General features: G+C 43.5%; 1 protein-coding gene across 2 annotated transcripts in view; it reads left to right on the top strand.

The window, feature by feature from the left end:
• The window catches only part of UGGT2 (UDP-glucose glycoprotein glucosyltransferase 2), a 222,270-nt gene that overhangs the window by 142,143 nt on the left and 56,202 nt on the right, over positions 1-23,925 (top strand). For both annotated transcript variants that reach the window (XM_074989263.1, XM_074989273.1), the window contains 4 exons: positions 6,949-7,107; positions 8,375-8,460; positions 15,570-15,654; positions 18,231-18,310. In XM_074989263.1, coding sequence (XP_074845364.1) covers positions 6,949-7,107; positions 8,375-8,460; positions 15,570-15,654; positions 18,231-18,310 — 410 coding nt within the window. The remainder of the gene's footprint in view (positions 1-6,948; positions 7,108-8,374; positions 8,461-15,569; positions 15,655-18,230; positions 18,311-23,925) is intronic.

The following is a 23,925-nucleotide window of genomic DNA, read 5'->3' as shown; positions in this document are numbered from 1 at the left end:
GCTAACAGGAGGGTTGTTTGAGAGGGGCACTCTGCCCGTGAAGGAGGCACAACTCACAAGACTTTGGTGTAAGTGGCTGTCTGTCTGGAGTATGTGTTTGTGTTTGGGGGTTGCTTGTACTGTGTACTGGGCTTGTGTTTGTCTGTGTGTTTGAGAGACCATGTGCTGAGACTGGTGATTAGGATTTGAAAAATCTATAACTCTCTGCTCATTGGTCGAGCCATAGCCAAGGGACGGGGCTACCAATCAGGAAGGTTGGAGTTTTATAAAGCCTGCTAGTAAGTGACCAGCGCGATTGCAAACAGGAGGGAGTTGAGAGGGAGCTAGTTACTTTTGATGTTCTTTAAAACTTTTATACTAAACTGTATTCCAAACTACTGCATTTAAATAATAATAATATAATCCAATTATCCATGGAAAATGCAGGCAGAAGTCCAGCAGCAGAGTGGGGGTTATCCTGTTTATTACATACAAAGTAATGTGTATAATTACCTACCCCATGGCCAGGTGGTGTATATGTACATTCAGTGCAAGCAGCTCTTGGCCCTTGGAGACTGAATGCAGGCTTTGAAGGCTAGGGTGACTGAACTGGAGAAGCTAAGAAAGGCAGAAAGACGTGCTGTTGTAGCCAAGAAGGCATGTTAGGCATATTAGGTTGCATCAAGAGGAGCGTTGCCAGTAGATCCAGAGAAGTGATTATTCCTCTTTATTCGGCTTTGGTGAGGCCACATCTGGAGTACTGTGTCCAGTTCTGGGCCCCCCAATTATAGGAAGGATGTGGTTACACTGGAGAGGGTCCATGACCAAAATAATTAGGAGGCTGGAGCATATGGCCTATGAAGAAAGGTTGAGGAAATTGGGACCGTTTAGTCTGCAGAAGAGAAGACTGAGTGGGGACTTGATAATAGCCTTCAACTTACTGGAGGGAGGTTGCAAAGAGGCTGGAGAGAAGCTGCTCACAGTGGTCATGGATCGCAAAACACGGAACAATGGTCTCAAGTTGCGGTTGGGAAGCTCCAGGTTGAACATTAGGAAAAACTTTTTCACTAGCAGGGTGGTGAAGCATTGGAATGGTCTACCCAGGGAAGTAGTGGAGTCTCCATCCCTGGAGGTGTTTAAGCCTCGCTTCGACATAGCCCTGATTGGGCTGATCTGATGGGTTTGGTCCTGCTTTGGGCAGGGGGCTGGACTTGATGGCTTTTTTAGGTCTCTTCCAGCTCTATTGTTCTATGATTCTATGATTCAATGTTGATGAGGCTTTCTGGGGCACTGTAGAATTGTCCCACCTCCAGTCAGACAGCCCCTGCACTGTTAAGGAGGATGAAAGGCTCAGGGAAGGAGAGCAGTCAATGGAAACAGAGGGAAACCATCCCATAGTCGGGACCCTCCTTCCAGATGATGATGTAGTATCCTCTTGTACTAAGGATGCCTCTTCAGAGGAGTGAACTCAGTCAGTAGAAAAAGGCAGGTGTTAGTAATGGGGCATTTGATCATTAGAAACATAGATAACTGGGTTTGTGATGATCAGGAAAACCATATGGTTACTTGTCTGACTGGTGCAAAGGTTGCAGATCTCTTGAGGCATCTAGATAGACTTGTGTGTAGTGCTGAGGAGAAGCCATGTAGGTACCAATGGCATAGGGAAGGGTAGGAAAGACATCCTGGAGGCCAAATTTAGGTTGCTAGGAATGAGACTGAAATCCAGGACCTCTATGATGGCATTCTCAGAAATGCTTCCAGTTCCACCTGTAGGCAGAAATTCTGAATCTCAATGCATGGATGAGACGATGCTGTAAGGAGGAGGGGTTTAGATTTATTAGGAACTGGGGATAGGAGGAGCCTATACACGAAGGGTGGGTTCCACCTGAACCAAAGTGGAACCAGACTGCTGGCGCTTACCATTAAAAAGGTTGTAGAGCAGCTTTTAAACTAAGAGATGGAGGAAAGCTGATAAGTGCAGAGGAGGCACATGGATTGTACTGAGACTTTTCTTAGAGGAGAGTCTATTAATAGAGCTTTTCTAGATTTTAGTCTGGAGCAGAGGATGGAAGAGGATGAAGTATGGGCTGGGTCAGAAAAAAAACCAATCACATGAAAAAGAATCTAATGCATCTGGAAAGGGCAGACATATGAGCAGTGAAGAGTTTTTAAAGTGCTTATACACAAATGCTAGAAGTCTCAATAATAAGATGGGTGAAATAGAGGGCCTTGTATTAGAGAAGGATATTGATATAATAGACCTCAAAGAAACCTGGTGGAATGAGGACAAGCAATGAGACATAATCATACCAGGGTACAAAATATATTGGAAGGACAGAACAGGTCATGCAGATGAGGGAATAGCACTATATGTGAAAGAAAATGTAGACTCAAATGAAGTAAGAATCTTAAATGAATCAAAATGTTCCATATAATCTCTATGGATAGAAATTCTATGCTCAAATAAGAATATAGTAATAGGGATATATGATCGACCACTTGACCAGGACAGTGATAGTTAACCATGAAATGCTAAGGAAGACTAGAGAAGCAATCAAAATAAAAAAAAATCAGTAATAGGGGATAGTAGTAGGGGATTTCAGTTATTACCATATTGACTGGGTACATGTCACCCAAGGACAAGATGCAGAGATAAAATTTCTTGATACCTTCAATGACTGCTTCTTGGAGAAGCTTGTACAGGAACCAACAAAGGGAGAGGCAGTTCTTGAATTCGTTTTCAGTGGAGTGCAGGACCTGGTCAAAGAGGTAACTGTAACAGGACTGTTTAGAAATAGTGACCATAATATAATGATGTTTAACATTCTTGTGGTGGGAAAAACATCTCAGCAGTCCAGCACTGTGGCATTTAATTTCAGAAAGGGAAACTATGTGAAAAAGAGGAGGTTAGTTAAACAGAAATTAAAAGGTACAGTGACTAAAGTAAAATCCCTGCAAGCTGCATGGAAACTTTTCAAAGACACCATAATAGAGGCCCAGTTTAATTGTATACCCCTAAATAAAAGACACGGTAAGGGACCCAAAAAAAAAGCCACCGGAGCTTAACACCCATGTAAAAGAAGTAATTAGAGCTAAAAAGGCATCTTCTAAATAGTGGAAATCAAATCCTAGTGAGAAAACATAGAAAGGAGCATAAACACTGCCAAATTAAGTGTAAAAAATATAATAAGAAAAGCCAAAAAGGAGTTTGAAGAGCAGATAGCCAAAAATTCGGAAAGTAATACCAAAATGTTTTTTAAGTACATCAGAAGCAGGAAACCTGCTAAACAACCAGTGGGGCGCCTAGATGATCAAGATACGAAAGGAGCACTCAGAGAGGATCAACTCATTGTGAAGGAACCAAATTAATTCTTTGCTTCGGTCTTCACAGCTGAGTATGTTAGGAAGATTCCCAAACCTGAGCTGTCCTTTGTAGGTGACAAATCTGAGGAATTGCTCAAGACTGAGGTGTAACTAGAGGAGGTTTTGGAACAAATTGATAAACTTAAAGTAACAAGTCACCCTGATGAGATGGCATTCCCCCAAGAGTTCTGAAAGAACTCAGATGTGAAATTGCAGAACTGTTAACTGCGGCTTGTAACCTATTCTTTAAATCAGCTTCTGTTCCCAGTGACTGGAAGATAGCTAACATAATGCCAATATTTAAAAAGGGCTCTAGAGGTGGTCCCATCGATTACAGACCACTAAGTTTAACATCAGTACCAGGCAAATTAGCTGAAACAGTAATCAAGAACAAAATTGCCAGACACATAGAAGAGCATAATTTGTTAGGCAAAAGTCAACTTGGTTTCTGTTGAGGGAAATCATGTCTTACCAAGGTGTCAATAAACATGTGGACAAGGGGAATCCAGTAGATTAGTGCACTTAGATTTCCAGAAAGCCTTTGACAGGGTCCCTCACCAAAGGCTCTTACGTAAATTAAGTTGTCATGGGATAAGATCCTTTCATGGACGGAGAAGTGGTTAAAAGAAGGTGAACCAAAGGGGAGGAATAAATGGTAAATTTTCAGAATGGAGGGGGGTAACTAGTGGCGTTCCCCAAGGGTCGGTCCTAGGACCAGTTCTATTCAACTTATTCGTAAACAATCTGGAGAAGGGGTTAAACTGTGAGGTGGCAATAGTTAAGGCCAAAACAGACTGTGAAGAACTTTGAAAAGATCTCATTAAACTGAGTGATTGGGCAACAAACTGGTAAATGAAATTTAATGTGCATAAATGTAAAATAATGCAGATTGGAAAAAATAACCCCAACTAGAGATACAATATGACGGGGTGCGGGGATTAATTTACCTATAACTAATCAAGAAAGAGACCTTGCAGTCATTGTGGATAGTTCATCTGTGCAGTGTGCAGCACCAACCAAAAAAGCAAACAGAATGTTAGGAATCATTAAAAAGGGATAGAGAATAAGATGGAGAATGTCTGATTGCCCTTATATAAAAAATTTTATGCCCACATCATGTATACTGCGTACAGATGTGGTCTTCTCATCGCAAAAAAGATGTATTGGCATTAGAAAAGTTTCAGAAAAGGGCAACTAAAATGATTAAATGTTTGGAACAGATCCTATATGAAGTGAGATTAAAGAGACTATGACTTTTCAGCTTAGAAAAAAGGAGATTTAGAAAAAAGAGGGGATATGATAGAGGTATATAAAATTGAGTAGTGTGGAGAAAGTGAACAAGGAAAACTTATTTACTTGTTTCCATAATATAAGAACTAGGGAACACCAAATGAAATTAATGGGCAGCAGATTTAAAACAAGTAAAAGGTAGTTCTTCACACATCGCACAGTCAACCTGTGGAACTCTTGCCAGAGGAGTCTGTGAAGTTTTGGACTATACAGGGTTTAAAAAGAGCTCAGTAAATTCATGGAGGTTAGGTCCATTAATGGCTACTATCCAGGATGGGTTGGAATGGTGTCCCTTACCTCTGTACGTCAGAGGCTGGAGATGGATGGCAGAAGAGAGATTGTTACCTGTTTGGTTCACTCCTTCTGTGGCACCTTGTATGGCCACTGCTGGCAGACAGGATACTGGGCTGGATGGACCCAGTATGACCATTCTTATGTTCTGGTGTTTTTACATAAGGACTCTAAACAAGCCAGTGCTGACACAGGAAGTAAGGGGAAAGGGAAAGCCCATGCCTCAACATCTCCAGAGCCAACCAGACGTCCAGTATCAAAAAGCTCCCTGAACCTACAAACATGCTGCCGTCTACTGGTGATATAACACAGCTGACTCTTCACTCCTCTACCAACAGCAGCCTCACAGTCAGTGGCACTGTATTGTGCTGTGTGGATATGAAAACACAACAAAAAGACAGACTCTGCCTTGAAGTGTTTATAGTTTTAGGGTGTAAGATAGCCACAGGGTGGGGAAAGAGTACAATGCGAAGTAGAAAGAACAATGTAATGGCTCGCATTTTGTTTTGTTTTTCAACAAGAGAGGATAAACTAAAGGAACACTGAAGTAAACAGAGCAAGGAAGAGTGATGCTGTGGTGAAGAATCTGTGAAGGAAAGGAAATAGGAGGGTTGGAGCAAACAACCAATCATTTAAAGGCCAAGAAAGTCCAGTCAGAACTTTAAAAAATTCTCCAGAGGACCCAAGGTCTCCGCATTAGCTGCTTCTGCCCTTACTCACTGTTGTCTGTAGCTGGTGACACTTCACAGCTTTCTCCTTGACTGGAAGAATTGGGGGAAATATTACTTCACATCTTAGCAGAGTTTGTGTTAGCTGTGGTAGTTATTTAATCTGTGTGAAATACAGAAATGGCATCTGGAATTTGAATTGTTTAAAGGCTTTGATGTAAATTCAAGAATCCTTGTCTATTTGTGAACATACATGGAGTTATAGTTATTTCATTATGTTTGTTGTCACTACATGCCTCTCTGATTAGTATAAACTAGCGAAAACGTATTGGCACTAATAGAAACTAGCCAAAGGGAAAGAAATGGAGCTTAGTCAAATGCTAGACATAAGGGCCATGTCTACACTAGCCCAAATCTTTGAAATGGCCGTGCAAATGGCCATTTCGAAGATTACTAATGAGGTGCTGAAATACACATTCAGCACCTCATTAGCATGCCGGTGGCCGCAGCTCTTTGAAATTGCTGCTTTTTGCTGCCGTGCAGCTCGTCCAGATGGGTCCTTTTCAAAAGGACCCCGGGAACTTCAAGATTCCCTTATTCCTATCTGCTGATTTCGAAGGGGATTTTGAACTTCCCAGGGTCCTTTCAAAAAGGGCCCCTTGTCTGTATGAGCCGTGTGGCAGCGAAAAGCAGCTACTTTAAAGAGATGTGTCCGGTAGCATGCTAATGAGGCGCTGAATATGCATTTCAGTGCCTCATTAGTAATCTTCAAAATGGCCATTTGCATGGCCATTTTGAAGATTTGGTCTAATGTAGACATAGCCAAATAGAAAACAGTATACCTTTAATATATAGACACTTGGAACCTTCTGGTTTTTAGTTTCTCAGTACTAAATTGTCTGCACAGAAATATACAGCTTTGTATTCAGTTTAAAGTGTTTTTGCCCTGTTAAACATACTTTTAGCTTCAGTTTAAATAATTGTTTTTCAACTTGAATTTTTACATTGGATTTCCATATGAAACTGGAGGACTAGATTGCCAGGGAATTAATGAATGTATATGAAGCTTTTTACCTGTGAGTTATGGGTGCCAAGGTAATTCAGCTTGAAAACTATCTGATGAGGGCTGTTTCGTCTTACACAAGTGATGTCATCCCAATCCTTGGCAGATAGGTATCCACATTTCTAAAATCATCTTACCACTTAGCACTGTTGTTGACAACAGAGAGTACCTGGAAACGAAGTATTTTCTCATTCCTGAACTTAAACCTTCCATAGGAGGATTTAGGCTTGAGGGAGATTACTTCAGTGATTCAGTGGTTCATATGTTCTAGATATAAAATGTTGATTTCCACAGGTAGAAGGAATTGTTGCAGCAGAGTTTGAACTGGAATATCTACTACTTGAGGGGCATTGCTTTGATGTGACCACTGGACAATCTCCTCGGGGATTACAGTTCACTCTAGGCATGAAGAATAATCCTGTTATGTTTGACACCACTGTGATGGCCAATCTGGTAGGTACTGAAACTAGGGGAAAATGTTTTTTTTTTTTAAATGTTCCTTCTTCTTTGTGTAATTTCTTCAAAATGTCCATTCTTTGAGTATTTATTTCTAACAAGCAAAATCTGGACTCCTAAAATAGTTGGTGTACTTCAGAGTTGTATCAAAACAAAAAGCAATCAAATAGCACTTTATAGACTAGCAAAATAGTTTATTAGGTGAGCTTTCGTGGGACAGACCCACTTCTTCAGACCGTAGAAGTGAGTCTGTCCCATGAAAGCTCACCTAATAAACTATTTTGCTAGTCTATAAAGTGCTACTTGACTGCTTTTTGTTTTGATGGTGTATAGACTAGCACGGCTTCCTCTCTGTTACTATTCAGAGTTGTATGCTTTGATATATATAGTGAATCACACAGAGATCATGTCTATAAAGGGTAATACACAGATCTTGCCCTCAGCTCATTTTTTGCTGTCTGTGGACATGGAATACTGTGGTCTCACCAGAATTAGTGTTCGTTGTTATATTTGTGTTTAGTGGAAGCATGGGTAGAAATTTTCAGTTTGCATCTTGTTAAATACATTGTTTTGGAGTAAAATTTTCAAAAGAGACCTAAGCGCTTAAGAGCTTACATCAGCTAGGAGTTATATGTTGTCTCCTGTGAATCATACCAGAGGCTTGTAAGTGTTTGAATCATTTTTTTTAAAATAGGACTTAGGTGCTTTTGAAAATTTTACAGTTTGTTTTTTAACATGCTCATGGATAGCTTGAGCCTATGAGTGTGACAGCATGCTCTTAGGACATACGAGATACATTTCTGAGAAGTACTCCAGCAGCAGCTCAGTTGCACTGTGGCCTTAAAGAGATGAATCCTGATAAGAAAATGTATGCAGTGATGTAGAAGTAAGTGTGTTAACCCAGTAACTCCAGATGAAAAGTTTTTGAAAAGTCCAGGCCAACAGAATACAGAAAAACCAAGATGTGACGGGTGTACCTGAATAATGCTAGTGGCAACATTGGTACCATTACAGCTATTAAATCTGTGCCTGCACTGCACCAGTCCACATTGACATAATGATGTGGTAGTGTTGGACTTGCTCAGAGTAAGTGCAGGCCACCTGGTGGCATTATTGTGCACTGTTCACCATAACTTGACACACTTTTTAGTATAGTCAAGACTCATAATGCTGAATGCTGGAGAATCAGTGTTTATATATGAAGGCTGTGATTTCCAAAGTTTTGATACAACCAGATTGCGATGTTACCTCTCTTCCTTCACAGGGGTATTTTCAGTTGAAAGCAAATCCAGGAGCATGGACACTAAGGTTACGCAAGGGAAGATCAGAAGACATCTACCACATATTTGTGTAAGCGGTAACCTAATTTTTGAGCAAACACAATTGCAACTTAAAATTACAAACATTCTTTATAAAAAAAAGTATCACAGTTTTTACAAAATGTAGAATTTACTGAATAAAAAATACGCAAATAAGAAAAAAATCTTGCAATAATGGTAATACTCCTGAGCACATGCAGTGGTAAAATATACTTGTGGATGGATTAAATTTTAAATTGAGTACCAGTGAGAATCTCTTCTCACATAAGTGCGTTTTCGAAAAGTAGAGCAAACTACTTAAGAAGTTTACTGCTTAGCCTCATAAAGTGGGGAGGATGAGGTAACATTTTGCAAAGACTTAAAATCCTCATTAGGGTCATCCTGAATTGCATTTGTTAATTGGTAGCTAGCGGAGATAAAATAGAGACTGGGGATAATGGAGCCAGCCCGCAGTCTTGTATTTATGGTAACATTTCTGTGTCATTACACTAAATCTTTATGTTAAACATCTTGAACAATGTGTGTTCCATAAATACTGTGACAGTTTTCTCTTCTTGACTGGCATGCCAGAATCATGTAACTTGCAACATCATGCTTGTTTTTAGTAGATCCGCTTGCATCTACAGTGTTAATCAGGGCTGTATTCTGAGCAGTAATAGACATTGGTGGTGCACAACTGTACATGCAGTGGTGTATGTAACAAAATTTATTTTGCACATGAATGTTAAAAATTAGAGGGAACGCTGGTCCCTAGTCTGCGTATAATATGCTGTGATTTAAAGTGCAAGGCTGTTTTTGTTTTTTTAACTGAGCAGTAACATAAATCAGAAATGCTGAAAATTCTTTGTTTTGCAAATATCATTTAAAAGGACATGTTATTAAGAAAAAAGATCTTATCCAGTGTACAAGTGGCTTGTAGAGAGCAAAGGATAGATTTGATGTGTATGTGGTAGCTTTTGTTGATGAGAACTTCACTGCTGCATTTTGTCTTAGATGGAGGTTCTTAAGGGTTCATGGCTTCATGCCTAAATACATTTCATTTCTGTAGTTTTCTGGTCCAGAAGTGACACAGGCATGTATGTAATTTTTTTAAGGCAGAGATTGTCTTTGCTCTGGCTTTATACAGCATCTAGCACAATGAGGACATGGTCCAGTGGTGGGGCTAGGATTCCTAGGCAACACACAGTAATTAATAATAATAGAGGTCAGGTCATTATTCACTAGTTATCTCTGTGATATCTAATTTAAAGAACAGTTCCGAAGGGTGGCTGTCTGTGAGGGTTCCCTTTTATGAAGAAACAAAGCTTAGTGCACCTACTCATTAGCTAGCTCCCAGTTAGGCTTAAAAAGGCACCAGCATGTGTAAATGGAAGATAAGAGAAGGCATGTGGGAGCTATCTGACAGTACAAACTGTAGGAGCGAGAAGAGGGGAAAGTGAGAGCTGCCTGGGAGAGACCAGCGCATTGGAGAAAGCAAAAAGCTCTGCAGGCCCTCCCAGGGAATAGAGAAGAGTTGACCAGGAAACCCGTGGAGGACCTAACTTGCTGGCCTTCCTGAGCTGATTGAAAATAACTGAGTTGTTAGACTGTGTGAGTAGGACAGTCATAAGACCGAACACTCTTGGGTGGATGACCTGGAGAGTAGGGTCCTGGAACAAGGACATCAAGGAACTGGAATTCAAGTGCTAGTGGACTCATGGGTGTGTGACCTGAAAATGGTGTCCTTGGAGAGGAGAATGAAAATTCACTGTGCCATGATATATTTTACCGTGGGATTTGGGAGAATAGCTTTACTTTGAAGTTTATATGTGCCATTGTATGAATGTGTGAATATGTTATGCACAGACTGGGACTCTGAATGGACAGTGAGAGAGACTATACTCTTTTTATGGCTGGACTAGAGGGAAACTAAGGCAGACCACTTTGGATGGTACTTCAGTTGGGAGCTATTCTTGGGGTTCCTGTTCATGAATCTTGGAATAGTGAGAGGGCCTGGGTCTTCCCATAGGCCATGTGAGAACTGGCCTCAGTTGGACAGCAGTAACCCTCCCCAAAATTCCCTTCACTCGCCCTCCTTAAGTGACTGTCATAACAGATGCTTGTCAGGATGAGGTTTGTCTCTGGACACCTACACACTTCAGGTAGGCAGGTGCCCTAAGAAACCACTCAGCACATCAACTTCCTGGAACTCACTAATCAGAGGCAAACACATAAATGCCATGATGGGCAACATGTAACATGTTTTCCATAAAGTGGCAAGTAGGAGCAAGAGACCTCTCCTTTTGTGGAGTGTACACAGATTGTTACCACTGCACCTTGGCTTTCACAAATTCAGAATGTGACTATTGGCAGACTCAGCTGCCACTTCTTTGAAAACTGTGAATCAGAGATAAATTCCACCACTCTTCACCATGTAATCTGACAGTGGGACACTTCTCAGTGAGACCTCTTCCCTTTGGCAACAAATAGGAAATATGCGTAGTTTTGCTGCAGAGCAGGCCTGGGCTAGTAATCTCTGTTGATGCCTTTCACATCCGGTGCTCACTGAGTCATCTGTATGCATTCCCCCTAACTCTTCAGATACCCAAAGTCATACTTGAAATAAGAAAGGGCAGGCCACAGTTATCTGATTGCTACAACATGGCCCAGAAAAACACGCTTTCTTAGCTGATGCAGTTGGGTATGTTCTTCCTGATCAGTGTCCATACCAATCCACCTCTACTTTCTCAGGAGACCAAGAAGATTTTTCACCTCAGTCTCAGAATACTTTAACTCAAAGCATGGCTACTCAGTGGTTCACAAACATACAAACGACCTGTTCACAGCAAGTAAAAAGGATGTTACTATGCTGCAGGAAATGATCTACATTCTAGAACTACAGACCTCATGTGATCACTGACCTCCATTAGTGTTCCTCTGGCAGCCATCAGCCTTCCACTACCCAAAAGAGGGTTACTCTATATTTGTCCATCCAACACCAGCAGGTTCCTCCAACATCCAGGCAGTTATTTTTACCCAGTTAAATGCCCTACTCTTGGTTTGGGACCTCAGTTTGATTCTTACATGCTTTACAAGATCACTGTTTGAACCTGTGGTTCCCTGCTCACTCCTCCATTTATCGATGAAAACATTTCTGGTTGGCATCTCATTAGCTCAATAAGTGGTAGAAATAGGTTCAGTTATTCCTTTATCTCTATTCACAATATTTTTCAGAGATAAGGTTACCTGATGTCCACACCCTGAGTTTTTTGTCAAAGTAATTTCTCATTCCCTTATTAACAAGCCTATTTACTTCTGCATCTTTTAACCAAACCTCATTGAAATAAGAGAGAAGCATTGTTCAACACTGTTAATATCAAGATAACCCTGGCCTTATAAACCTTTCGTGAAGTCTTTGAGATTGTTTTGATGACAGAACAAAAAGAGCTTCAGCTTCTCAACAGAGACTTTATAGGTTGATAACTGACAGTATTAATAACTACTACCAATATGGTAATCTTAAAGCATTGACTGGCCCATGAGAATATTCTGTGAGATCTGTTTCCACCTGCACAATATTTCTTAAAAACATTCCTATCATTGAAATATGTAAAGCTGCAATGTGAGTTTCTAAGCATACATTTTCTGAACACTGCAATAATTTCTGACTCTGCTTCCAGTATTGTGTTCAGCTCTGCTGTTACTTTCTTCCATGCTGGAATAGACTCCAAAGCCCTTCATCTTTAAAGGAAAACTGCTTAGTAGTCACCAAGAGCAGAGCACTGATAAGACTCCAAGAAAATGTTTACTCATTGCATGCAGTAACTACACTTCTTCAAGATGTGTCCCCCTGTGGTTTCTCCACTGCCCAGCATCCTCCCCTCTCCTTCACAGTTCCCTGTCATGTGTCTTTGAGGCAGAGAAGGAACTGAGGACAGCTAGGTTGCGTCTATACTACAAGATAAAATCAGTTTCTTAACGCTGGGTTTTATCCATTTGATTTTTTGAGCATCTTCACGTTCCCACATGCTCCCCACAAAATTGACTTACTGCTGCCACACACAAGTAGCTTAAATTGAGTGCTGCTGCAGTGTATTGTGGGAACCTGTCCCACAGTTCTCTGAGCCCCGTTGCATTCTGGCCCCACAAGTAGATGTGGGTATATGACGCCATCTTCCCACATTTCATTCCCCTCTTCCCCTGCCGTGTTAAGTATGTTTAAGTAGACACAGGTTCTATACTGAAACTTGAATGAATCATCAGTAATGGGCCAGAGCTGCTAAAAGGCAGTACAATTTGACACCCATGAAAATCATGACTGCCCACGGAGGCCCTTTCTGGAACTTGAATCTGGATTTAGGCCACCTGCAAAAGAAGACCCTTATGTCTGAGTAGACATGGTTGCTACACTGAAACTTGAATGGATCATCAGTAATGGCCCAGGGCAGCTCAAAGACGGTACACTGTTGACAGCCACGAAAATTGTGACTGCCCATGCAGACCCTTTCAGGACATTGAATCTGGATTTAGGCCTCCTACCAATGAAGATCATTATGTCTAAGTAGATATGGTTGCTACACTAAAACTCAAATTCATTAGGCTAAAAGACCCCAGACTACAGCCAGGTTTGCACCAGGAAAAGAAGACCCTTAGGACAAGAATATTCCCAGCTGTAAGTCTTACTTTGACAACTGTGGTAATTGTATAGCTAATACATTGCCTTCATTAAGCCATGTATGGCTTCGGGTGGCTACAAGACCCCCGGCCACAGCCAGATCCCAAAAATCGTGACTGCTGAGGGAGACGTTCCCCAGGCAGCTAAAAGAGCCCTGGCTACAGCTAGCACCTAAGAATCATGACCACTTAGGGAGACATCCTCCAGGCAGCTAAAAGAGCCCTGCCTACAGTCAGCCCCCTAAAATCGTGACCGCCAAGGGAGATGTCCCCCTGGTGGCTTTAAAACCCCCAGCAACAGTCAGCCTCCGGAAATCCTGACTGCCAAGGGAGGTGTCCCCTGGTCCGCTACAAGACCCCCAGCCACAGCCAGCCCCTGAAAATCGTGACTGCTGAGGGAAACATCTCTTGGGCAGCTAAAAGAGCCCCAGCTACAGCCAGCCCCTGAAAATTGTGACTGCCAAGGGAGACATCCCCCAGGCAGCTACAAGACTCCCAGTGACAGCCAGCCCCTGAAAATCGTGACCCTCACCACACGCCATCTGCCGGGCACCTTGTGCAGCACGTCCTTTCATTGGTTCGGGGTCAAGCCACATGATGCAGCTGGGCGTGGGACTGTTCCAGACTGTGTGGCGCCTCTGGGGGGAGACAAGGGAGGGGATGTGGGGGTCAGGACAACATGTACGTGGCTGAAAATAAGTTTCTCGTACTACCAGACAAGCATGACCCCCACCCACATCCTAGCTGCCACATGGTACTGGGGGCCAGCAGCTGGCACCAGGCAGCGCAGGAAAAAAAGGCAGCTAGTAGGGGTAGACACAGAAGTACAGATCCCACAGCTGCACTCCTAGCAAACAAAAAGACAGAGAAGGTTTTTCAGCCTCTCATGACCCTACAGCCATGGGGTTGCAGGTGCTGAATTGTAACGGTCCTGTAGCTTAATTTCTGTGCACCTGAGAGCAGTGGAGATGTAAGAGGCAAGAGCAGAGAACTGTGGTACATTGTGGGGCACATATGGGACATCTGTGGAGGCTAATTAATTCTATTTAAAGACATGCTACATCCTCAGTACCCTTCATTTGGAATTTTAAATTAGAACTGAATGCTACACCTGTTGGGTTACTACAATTTTAGGATTTCAATATCATGTTGATTTTAGTGGTCCATAAATTCAGCTAATGAAATTTACAGTGAGAACAGGCACTGGGAAAAATAGGGCTAACTGACTTAAAATCGATTTTATCTCGTAATGTAGACACAGCCTTAGTCTGTACAATGCTGTATAGTAACTCCATGGAGCATGAGGTGGAATAACATGCATACATGGGCCAAACTGATGCCAGCTTGAAAAATCTCCCATCAAGGGTGGCTAGGGCTCAAGCATCCATGGGGAGTGGGGATGGGGGACACATCGGCTGTGTCTACACAGGCACAAATCTTCGAAATAGCCATATTTCGAAGATTACTTATGAGGCGCTGAATTGAATATTCAGCGCCTCATCAGCATTAGGACACTTCTAGTTGCGGCACTTCGAAAGCACTGCTTTTGAAAGCGCGCGGCTCGGCACGGCTACACAGGGGTCCTTTTCAGTGATCGGGATAAGGGGATTTTGAAAGATGCAGGAGCCTTTTGAAAAGGACCCCCGTGTAGCTGCGCCGAGCCGCAAGCTTTCAAAAGCGGCGCTTTCAAAGCTCTGCTGCTGGAAGCATCCTAATGCTAATGAGGCGCTGAATATTCAATTCAGAGCCTCATTAGTAATCTTCAGAACATGGCTATTTCGAAGATTTGTGCCCGTGTAGACACAGCCATCCTGATAAGCTGCAGTTCCTGCACAGGGTGAGGAACCATTTCTTTTGCACCCCATTACAGGGAAATATTGAGCAACCTTAAGAAGACACAGTGATACCAGTCTCTAATATAACAAATAATTTCTTTAATATTTTTCATCATATATTTAACCATAGTACTTAATAAAACTGAAAATTCATTTAACCTTATAAATATCCCCATTTATTATAAAATAGGTTGTTTGTTTTCAATGCTCCTGTGACTGAAAAATCTTCAAATAGTGTAGCCTGTCAGTTATTCTACAGTAGTCAAGGGAATAAAAATTGAATATTTAGGTATACACTTCGGCAAAATATGTCACTTTACAATCTTCTTCTCAAACAAAGTGTTGGCATTTTAAAATGAAAAGTCCTACATGGACATGAGGACACTCTTGTGGTATGTAGTAATGATGCCCAATTATTGTGAGGGGACCTGTCAGTCATTTTACTACAACTATATAGAGACTCCTCTTAAGCACCATGACTTAAAATTGAGAAAGGTTTTTAACATCAGAAAACTAATGCAGTGCGTGCTGCTTTAGCAGACATTTTTAGCTTCCACAAACATAAACAGTTCTAAAATAAAAATAAAATTCAGTATATGTAGCATTTTAAGGAGTGTATAAATTTATGTAGCTGTTTTTTTTTTCCTCATAGCCATGAAGGAGCAGATTCTCCAGCTGACCTGGAAGATGTTATTGTGCTATTAAATAGCTTCAGAAGCAAAATCCTCAAAGTCCAAGTACGTAAACAGAAAATTGTGTGTGCGTGCGTGCGTGCGTGCGTGTGATTTCTTTAAACGTACTGATAATGCTCAGGTGCCTCAGGTTATGTTTAACAGCAAGATGAATGTCAGATTATACTATTCATATTTTTGATAACTAAATCCAAAGATGCATGCCATCAGTTAATTTGTTGCATGTTTTTATATTGCCATAAAATACACCATATTAGGATACTTTTTTGAGGAAGTACTTTTTTTCAGTTGAATAAAGATTAAGCCCCAATTTGTATCTTATATAGAAAAGATCATTTTAGGTGATTGGGCAATTGAGTTTTTCCTTATGGAATTCCCTATGACCATTTCTACACATGCCGGTTTCTCTGAAAGTGGCATGCTAATAAAAAGCCCAAAATATGCTAATGAGGCATGCATGTAAATTCCTGGCATCTCATTAGCACAGGGTGATGTGATATGGAGACCAGAGGAAGCTCTTCCGGACTCCAAAAGTGCTCATAGAGGCACGGCCCCTGGGGGATCTTCCAGAAGGAAAATTTTCAGGAAGAAGGGGCCTCCAGAAGGAGGATTTCCTTCTGGAAGATTCCCCCAGGGCCTGCACCTCTACACGCTGTTTTGGAGTCTGGAAGAGTTTCTTCCGGACTCCAAATCATGTGACCCTGTGCTAATGAGGCACCAGGAATTTACATCCACTCCTCATTAGCATATTTTGGGCTGTTTGTTAGCATGCCACTTTCGGTGTAGAAGCGGCCTATGATTTCTTTAATCAGTGAAGGTGCAAGACTGGTCTTCCTGGTGAAGTAAACAACAGGGCTTAGCTCCCACAATCAACAGGTTCTGTACAGTCAAATGGAAACCAAAGCTATCTGCATCAGTTCTGCCATCCCTCCAATCCAGTCTCTTTATCAGTATCTTTGCTTTGTTGGAGCTGCTAGGGTGTTTTTCCATCTCTTATTCTGCCTCTTGAAATTTTTACTTGGCATTCCCACAAGCATGCCTTTCAACTTCCCAACATTCTAAAAAGCATCAATCATTTTCGTCCCAGAATTACCTGCATTCCATAAAAAATAAAAGTCCCTTTACTTACATCACATTGCAAATTCACATTTCTGGCTTTTTTTTTTTTAAGTTTCTCCTTATGAGTCTGCTTCATACAGTGTTTACCAGTACTGGACCTTTAGAGGCTGAGAAGGATACAGCTCTACAGGGAAGAGGCAACATTATATTCTTCTGATTCTCTTTCCCAGTGCCATGGATGTAAATTTCCAGGGTCAATGGGAAGGGGATAAATTTGGAGGCAGCTGACACCACCCTGTACTGTGCAGATACAGAGAGATCTGCATGAATAGCCTCAGCACACAATCTGGGTTAAATTTAGGTAAACAATATTGGTTGGAAAGTTAGCATCCCTTTGCATGCTGTAATCAGGAAATTTAAATAAATAGACTTGTATTGAACGTGGCAGATAGTATCTAATTTTCAATTAGGCTGCAGTCTTGGCTTTCGTAAGTCAAACCCAGGATATATCTTTGGAGATATTTGCTGTGAAGCCACAGGCTTTTGTTTTTTTCAGTACTGATATAAAGGTGGTAACAGGTTGACAGTACAGAAAATTGGAATTAATTTGGACAGAATTACATATACATTCAAACATTTTAAGTGTTTGAAAAGCTATGTGTGTTGACGATAATGCTATCCCTGTAGTTCAGAGAGTGGGACCATCTAACAAATTAAATTGAAGCTAATTAAATTGAAGGAGCAATACTAATTTTGTATATTATTAGTTACTCTTTACAGAGGGATTCAGCCTGCTGTTTGATTTGAAGATGCGAATCCCAATTTTATCTTGAGTAATCAGCTATTACATAATCAGTTACTACAGGTTGAACCTCTCTTGCCCAGCCCCCTCGGGACCTGACTGGTACTGGATGAGAGAATTTGCCGGATGACAGGAGGTCAATATTTTCTAGCCTGTTACCAACACTTCTGTTGCTTACTGGGCTCTTAGAAGACATTTAGGGATAAATTACAGCTAAATAACAGCACAGAATGTTGTGAGCCAGGACTGGTAGCTGTAAACAAACTTTATGGGACCACGGAAAACTTGGCCACATCCATGATAAATAGTTGTCCAGCTACCTAAAATCATGCCGGATTATGGAATTTGCCAGATGAGAGAGTTCTGGATTAGAAAGGTTCAACCTGTATTCTCCCTGGCATACCTGGAGCAAGTTTTATGAAGTACACAGAAAGGATGGGTCACAAATCTAAGAGAGGAACAGGAATGAATCTGAGAAAAGTATATAGATAACACTGTAGAATATACACTAGTGTGGACACTTTTTCAAGATCTTGATGAACAGCATTAATTGTACACTGTACAAAATATTGATATTTGAATAGTATGAAATTATGTTGTTACAGTGTAATTTCAAACAGTTAAAGCATTACCTCACTGAATTAGAAAACTAGGACTTGTCGGATGTCTGGCCAATAAGTCCATTTTACTTCAATGTTATAGATAGTATCTTTACTAGCTCATGTCCCAGATTACATAAGCACTGTGTTCTAATGACTAGGTACAAAAAAAACCTGATAAAATTGATGAAGATCTCCTTGATGTTACGGAAGAAAAGGGAGCACGGGAATCCATCACAAGGTAACTGATGTTTGTTGCCACTTGGATCATGCCAATACAGCATGATTATAATGATTATTAGGTTTTTTACTTTAATAGCGTTCTGGTTTTCCAAATGTGTCAGAAACTGTACAAATGCATAGGAAAAGGAAGACCTTACATCTAACCTGGCCCCCTTTCGTCTCAAGAGATGGTGGTTAGCAGCATTGGTGAGGATCTGTGAGCAGTATTTCTGCAGCTTCTCTCGTGGCTTATCTGTCCAATATTGGATTTGCATGGTCGATTGTGATAACTGTATGTCAGTCTATTTCCAAATTCTTGAGTCTGAGAGTTTTTACTTCTAAAACAAAGTTCTTTTGCATGGCTTGCACGTATACTATCGAAGGATGATGTGCCCTGTCGTAGCAATTATCACCAGGTATTTCGATCTGATGATGTAGATTCCCAGGATTTTGAATCGATGTTGAATATTTTCATGGCATTTTTGCATGTATCCTTGAATCTTAGCTTTGGTCTTTCACCTGTTCTCAACCCACATGACAGTTCACTGAAGAGGATTTCTTTGGGAAGATGTTGGTCACCCATTCTTCTCACATGACCAAGCCATCGTAGTATTCTGCTGTTGAGGATCACTGTGAGGCTGGGTATGCCAAATCTTGACAGGACATCTGCATTAGAAACTTTATCCTGCCAGTTGATATTCATAATTCTTCAGAGGCAGAGAAGACGAAAGCTGTTCAATTTTTTCTCCTGGTTCGAGTAGGTGGTCCATGCCTCAGAACCACATAGCGGGATACTCAATACACATGCCAGGTAGATCAGTAATTTTGTTTGTTTTCACTGTCAGTTGAGGATTGTTCCATGCTCATTTCGTAAGTCTGACAAAAACAATAGTTGCCTTCCCAATCCTGTCCATGGATAGGTTTGTGGTGATGGTAGATCCAAGGTATCAGAATTGCTGAACCACATCTAATGGGCTGTTATCCAGAATGACATTAGGTCGCTGTGGTATGCATTGAGTGAGTATAACAGTTTTCTTATGCTTATGTCAAGGGAAAACAACTTGCAGGCTCTGGACAGAGAATCCATCAGTGACTATATTGTGTCTCCATTATGAGCAATGAGAGCTGCATCATCTGTGTCATCATTGGCCTTACACCAAAGAATTTAAAATTCAAATAGATGACAGATGAGCATAGACGCAAATATTCTAGGTGATATTAGGTAACTGCTGAGTCATGCAGAATGTCCTGGCAGGTGTTCTTGGATTCACAAACAGATTTCCTGACCTTGTACATTTCCAAAAGTGGATCTCTTAACAACTGTTGCTGGGAGACAATGCAAGAAATTCGATCTGAAGGGGCATCTGGATTATCGGTCCTTGGAAAGCACCTTTCTCATTCTTTAGATGAGGGGCTTTCTTTGTGCATATTCTCTGATGCTATTGTTTCTGAGAGCATTAAATAAGTTCAAACAAGACAAAGTCAGAGTCATTCCAGTGGCACCATCTTGTCCAAGGCAGGTCTGGTGTCCAAGTGGCAAAATTGGCCATTTCCCGTCTGCTGTTTCAGGATTCCACTTGAACACTATCTGACTTAACCATCCTCCAACACAGAGCTTGATTTTTCAATGGTTCTTAGGAGTAGAGGTTTCCTGTGTGAGGTACAACAGGTTCTATTAAACTATAGAAACATGTCTTATAGAAATATGTATCTTCAAAGATGAAAGGGGTTTTACCATTGGTGTACTCTGTCACAAGGTTTCATCTGTTAATTTTTCTCTCCATGCTGCTCTTGATTGCCTATTGGATTTCAAGAAGCCAGATCTTTCTATGAGTTCCGTCAGAGGTTTTATTTGACAGCTATTGCAGCCTTTCATTCCCCTCTGCAGTATTCTATCTTTGTTCTTCCCATTTTGGGCCACTAGCGAAGTTTCCTCTGATGCACTTAAACCTGTAACAATAGCATTCTCAATAGCCATCTTTTTGCTTGTGTAGTCAAGAAACCAAGGTCATTAATAGGTGATTTTTCTCCTGCCCATTCACTGTTTTCTTCAAGAATAAGATATCATTATGCCCATGTCCGAAGGTCATACCTAAAATATTCTCATCCTGCATTCTCTCTCCAATGCCACACTGATCTAAAAGTGCATTGGCTTTGTCTGCGTTCTTCAGAAAGTCATCTGGACTACTTATCTCAGTTTTGGTCTGATCTGAAAGATCCGCAATCTCTACAGAAAGACTTTCAAAGTGGATTTATGGCTTCTTGCCAGTCTGCTAATGTTCAGAGCCTTGAATAGTTCATTCTACAAAGAGCCCAGCTAACTCCATGACACTGTTAAAATATGTGCCAACTGCTGAAATTTGCAAAGCAACAACCTGTACATCCATGCATTTTTTTCCCAAACACTCTACTTTCATACGTACCTTTAAATCAAATCCTGCTGTTGGCATGACAGTCCTTATGTATTGGATCCAGCTCCAAAGCTGTTCCTCTTTTATGGTATACTGCTTGGTGAGCTTACTGCTGCTTAAGTTGAGCATCCAGAGGGACACTATTCATCTTGTGCAGTAAATTAAGTTCAAGATGAGTGTCTCTGTGAGTACTTCACTATTTGCCCTCCTTCCCTTCTGCATCAGAGTTTTATCTCACAGGATTTCATGGTAGAGAAGGAACTGAGGACATGAAGATGTTTAGTCCATGTGCAAGTTGAATAGACGCTGCTACCATGAGTTGAAGAGAGGCAAACAAAGGGAAGGCAGTGCAGTGTGATCCATGCTGGAGAACTTTCTATTATTCCTGGTATCCCCCCACTCTCTGTCTCCGTGTGTGTGTGTGTGTGTGTGTGTGTGTGTGTGTGTGTGTGTGTGTTACACACAGTAAACTTTTTCATATCTGGCAGTCCTGGGACCAGAAGGTTGCCAGATGTTCAAATATTCTGAATAATAGAGAGGTGTACCTAGCAATGCCTAGCAAATGAATTTAATTGTGCCTAACAATTCACAATGCCTGGAAATCACTGCAGAGCCAGTGGTTGAGAACTTTTTATCACTCCTGGTATTCTCTCTCTCTTTCTCTCTCTCTGTGTAAACACACACACAGAGAGTAAACTTTTTCATATCCGGCAGCCCTGGGACCAGGAGGTTGCTGGATGTTCAGATATTCTGGATAATAGAGAGGTATACTTAGCAATGCATAACACTAAAGAAAACAAGATTCGATATTAAGAAACAAACTAAAATGTATCCAGAGTTCTTTATTTACCAACAACAGTAGCATTGTACACTGTAAACTTAGACAGTATTTGCTGTATTTTGTTGTATTTACTTCCACCGAACCGCTTATTTGAGAGTTCCAAATAGAATGCCGGATATGAAAGAATTTACTGTACTTGTATATATTTGCATAAAATCTTCTACAAAGTATTCCTCCTAAGCCGTGTCTACACGTGCACGCTACTTCGAAGTAGTGGCACTAACTTCGAAATAGCGCCCGTCACGGCTACACGCGTCGGGCGCTATTTCGAAGTTAACTTCGATGTTAGGCGGCGAGATGTCGAAGTCGCTAACCCCATGAGGGGATAGGAATAGCGCCCTACTTCGACGTTCAAAGTCGAAGTAGGAACCGTGTAGTCGTTGCGCGTCCCGCAACGTCGAAATTGCCGGGTCCTCCATGGCGGCCATCAGATGAGGGGTTGAGAGACGCTCTCTCCAGCCCCTCAGCTCAATGGTGGCCACATGGAGCGGCCCCTTAAAGTCCCCTCCCCCTCCATTCCTGTGCAGGAAGCTGACGGAACGTGCAGGCGGCAGCCCAGACACGCGGCCAGCCTGCACGTCCCTCAGCCAGCACAGCCACCCACCCAGCTGCGATGGCTGCCCGGCAGCCCCCCCAGTGCCCCCCAGGGGACGCCCCCCAAGGGGAGCCAGGGCAGCCAGCCCAGCCAGGCGGGCAGCCAGGCTGGCAAGCGGCAGCAGGGCCCCTCCTGGACGGAGGCCGAGCTGCAGGACCTGCTGGGGCTCTGGAGCGAGGAGGAGGTGCTCCAGGTAATGGGGAGCAAGAGGCGGAATGCGGATGCGTTTGCTCGGCTGGCCGACGGCCTGGCTGCCCGGGGTCACCCTGCCCGCACTCCTGATCACATCAGGAGTAAGGTGAAGGAGCTGCGGCAGGGTTACTCCCGGGCCCAGGATGCGGCCAGCCGATCTGGGGCCGCCCCCGTCACTTGCCCCTTTTACAGGGAGCTCAGGGACATCCTGGGCCCCCGGCACACCTCCTCCCCTCCGGCCACCCTTGATACTTCGGCCAACGAGCCCCAGCAGGCCCTGCAGCCGGAGTCCGCCCCGGAAGTAAGCCCCGCACCCCGGGGCCCCCCCCTGGAGCCCACCCCCGGGACATCGCGGCAGGAGGAGGAGGAGGGGGCTCCTCCTCTGCAGAATCCAGGCTGCAGATCCTCCTCCTGCCATCCCGGAGCAGCAGCTGGGCCTCTGCCCCCCGGGGATCTCCAGACCGTGGGAGTGGACCGACAGGTAGGTACCCCCCTCTGGTGTACACCCCTGGGCTTGAGGGGCGGGGGGTAATAGATATGTGTCCAGGGCCCCCCACATGCTCACATGGCCATGGCCCCAAGGACAGCAGGGCCATGGCCCTCACAGCAGTGAATCAGCCCCTGCTCCCTCCACCCCGCACGACAGTGCCATGCCCCATCCCCGGGGCAGGGGGGAGCGGAACCTCGAGGGGCCCCCGGGAGGAGGGGGTGGGACACCCCGCAGCAGCAGCAGCAGCAACAGCAGCAGCAGCAGCATGTGATGGAGTTGGGGGAGTGCAAAAGGGAGACTCAGGCTACATATGAGCAACAAGAGCCGAATAGCTCCCAGGGGCAAAGGATGATCCTGGGGCTACAGCTGGCAGGTGACACCTCTGCCCTGAACAAAGAGGAGGGAGGAGCCGAGCTGGCTTGGAATCGGGGGGGGGAGGGCGGGGGCCACAGGTAGAGGCTAGGGGAAGGGAGAGCTGGAAGGCAGCCAGCCTGAGGAGGGGGAAAGCTGCATCCCAGAGGGGCACCCCTTGGGGTCTTCTCCCCATGACGGGTTGGAAGGACTGTCTCTTCCGACAGCTGGTGCTGTCACTCCTGGGAGAAACTGGGCATCTGTGGCCTAAGAAACCTCTCCTGCTGTCAGACCCTGCGGAGTGAAGTGAGAGTCGCTCCCACCAGGGGACGGGGTGCAGGGCAGGGGGACCCCTGAACCCCATCCATCACAGCAGCATCTCCCGGGGACGGGGATGGGGAACCTGCAGCACAGGGCTGGGGGGACAAAGGCCACGGCTCGGGGCCCACACTAACACCTGTCTCCATTCTTCTTCCCCCACTCCTCTCCTGTGTCCCGCACCTGCACCATCAGAAGGACCGGAAGAGAGCGCCAGTGAGGCATCAGTGGTCCCGGAGAGCCCTCCGGGACCATCGCTCCAGGCCAGCCCCTCGGCCGAGGACCGACCGGCCCCACGGCGGGCTAGACGGCGGACCCCGTGCCACCAACAGCCGATGGCGACAGACCCCCAGCTGCTGGTCATCCACCGACGGCAGCTGGAGGTCGCGGAGCAGCACCTGCAGCTGCAGGAGCGGGCGCTGGCCTGGTGCCAAGA

This window comes from Carettochelys insculpta, chromosome 1, assembly GCF_033958435.1.
Source record: "Carettochelys insculpta isolate YL-2023 chromosome 1, ASM3395843v1, whole genome shotgun sequence".
NCBI lineage: Eukaryota > Metazoa > Chordata > Testudines > Carettochelyidae > Carettochelys > Carettochelys insculpta.
Note: the sequence above shows the minus strand (reverse complement) of the source record. Positions and strands in the feature narration are given on the sequence as shown.